The sequence below is a fragment of the Sphaeroforma arctica genome (genome assembly GCF_001186125.1).
Source record: "Sphaeroforma arctica JP610 unplaced genomic scaffold supercont1.1940, whole genome shotgun sequence".
NCBI classification, from domain to species: domain Eukaryota; class Ichthyosporea; order Ichthyophonida; genus Sphaeroforma; species Sphaeroforma arctica.
This window is the reverse complement of record NW_014038618.1, coordinates 7,486-9,161: the sequence shown is the minus strand read 5'-3', so window position 1 is coordinate 9,161 and position 1,676 is coordinate 7,486. Positions and strand designations below refer to the sequence as shown.

General features: G+C 46.3%; 1 protein-coding gene across 1 annotated transcript in view; it reads left to right on the top strand.

Moving 5' to 3' along the window:
* Positions 1 to 333: 333 nt before the first annotated feature.
* The window catches only part of SARC_11893 (hypothetical protein), a gene marked incomplete at both ends in the record, with an annotated part of 8,463 nt that continues 7,120 nt past the window's right edge, over positions 334 to 1,676 (top strand). The window contains 2 exons of the mRNA XM_014294013.1: positions 334 to 441; positions 1,254 to 1,342. Of these exons, the coding sequence (XP_014149488.1) occupies positions 334 to 441; positions 1,254 to 1,342 (197 nt within the window). The remainder of the gene's footprint in view (positions 442 to 1,253; positions 1,343 to 1,676) is intronic.

Below are 1,676 nucleotides of genomic sequence, written 5' to 3'. Positions count from 1 at the left end.
AAACATAGTATATGTGGACCTACAAGGATACGTTTAAACTCATACATGAACATACCAATACAAACATAGGACATGTGGTTATATAATCCCATACTCACACCTGAACATACCAATACAAACACAGTACATGTGGTTATATAATCCCATACTCACACCTGAACATACCAACACAAACATAGTACATGTGGTCATATAATCCCATGCGCAGTGGTGTAGATATCTCTGAGTCAAGCGCTACCAACCGCAGCACAGTCTCCATGTGGTTGTATTGTGCATCTGTTGTAGCTTACTTCCCTTGCCCTGAACCTTTACTGTGTGGGCCCCATCCCACAGAACCAGACACAGGCCACAGTCTGAGGGCTGAGAACGACGCTACAGCGCACTTCAAGGCAGAGGTAGATAATCTGAAGTCATCGGAGTACAAGATTACCAACCAACCAGGTAGGTAGGAACACGCACACACACACACCAAACACTCAAGCCATACACACACATACACCGATTATACACACACTACACACACTTAACGCACTCAAGCCATATACACACACACAACAGCCATGCACACACTACACACACCAAACACTCAAGTCGTACACACACACAAAATATATGTACACGCTACGACAGAGGTTTGTGAGACAGACACACACACCGAAAGTACACATGCACAGATGTGTCTGTGACTAGTGCATCAAGCAGATATGCACACACCTCAATACAGCAACCGCTGGGCTCTATACACCCACCCCCACACAACGGAACCAAACAGATACTGCCTTTACGGTAACAGCTGACCAAGCAACCAAGTAATCGCAACTACCAACCATTGAATTGTATTTGCAACCACCCCCCACCAAATAGCACTCAGTCCAACGGGATTGGCTGCCATATACTTAAGTAACTACTAACCCACACGCATGGCTACAGTCATCACCACTTGACACTCAGATGGCCGCAATATACACACCTCTCACCAACACACGCCACCACTACACCACTCACACACTTAACTACTTAACCTCTTACCTACTTAAATACTTAACCACTCACCCACTTAAATACTTAACCACTTACCTACTTAAATACTTAACCACTCACCCATTTAAATACTTAGCCACTTACCTATTTAAATACTTAACCACTCACCCACTTAAATACTTAACCGCTTACCTACTTAAATACTTAACCACTCACCCACTCACCCACTCACTCTCCCCCCTGACGCATACGCCTGTGCATGTCTTGCACAGACTACTTCAAACCACCGCACAAGAGTGGTCATCCGCTGCCGCCGCACGAGTACAAGACACGCAACGCCTGCCACGGCTACCAGGACATGGTACGCGCACACGGAGTGCTGGAGTGTGTGTTCAAGATTCTCAAGGTCTTCTCCCCCCCCCGTGTTGGATAGCATCAGCCAGCCCAGGTGAGTGGGTGTCATGTGGTGTAGATTGGTATTGATAAATACACTTCTGTGGCTGTGGATATCGCGTGTGGTAATACATCGGCTGGAAAAAGTGCACTATAAGTGCGGGGGTGCATATCTTAATAGTTCGAAGACTGCGGTTCTGCAGGCTTGAAATGATGTGGCAGCGTGTGTATCTTTGGACGTGTTGCTGAGTGTATGGATGATTGGTTATGAGGCCATACACGTCCGCTCAAGTATATATATA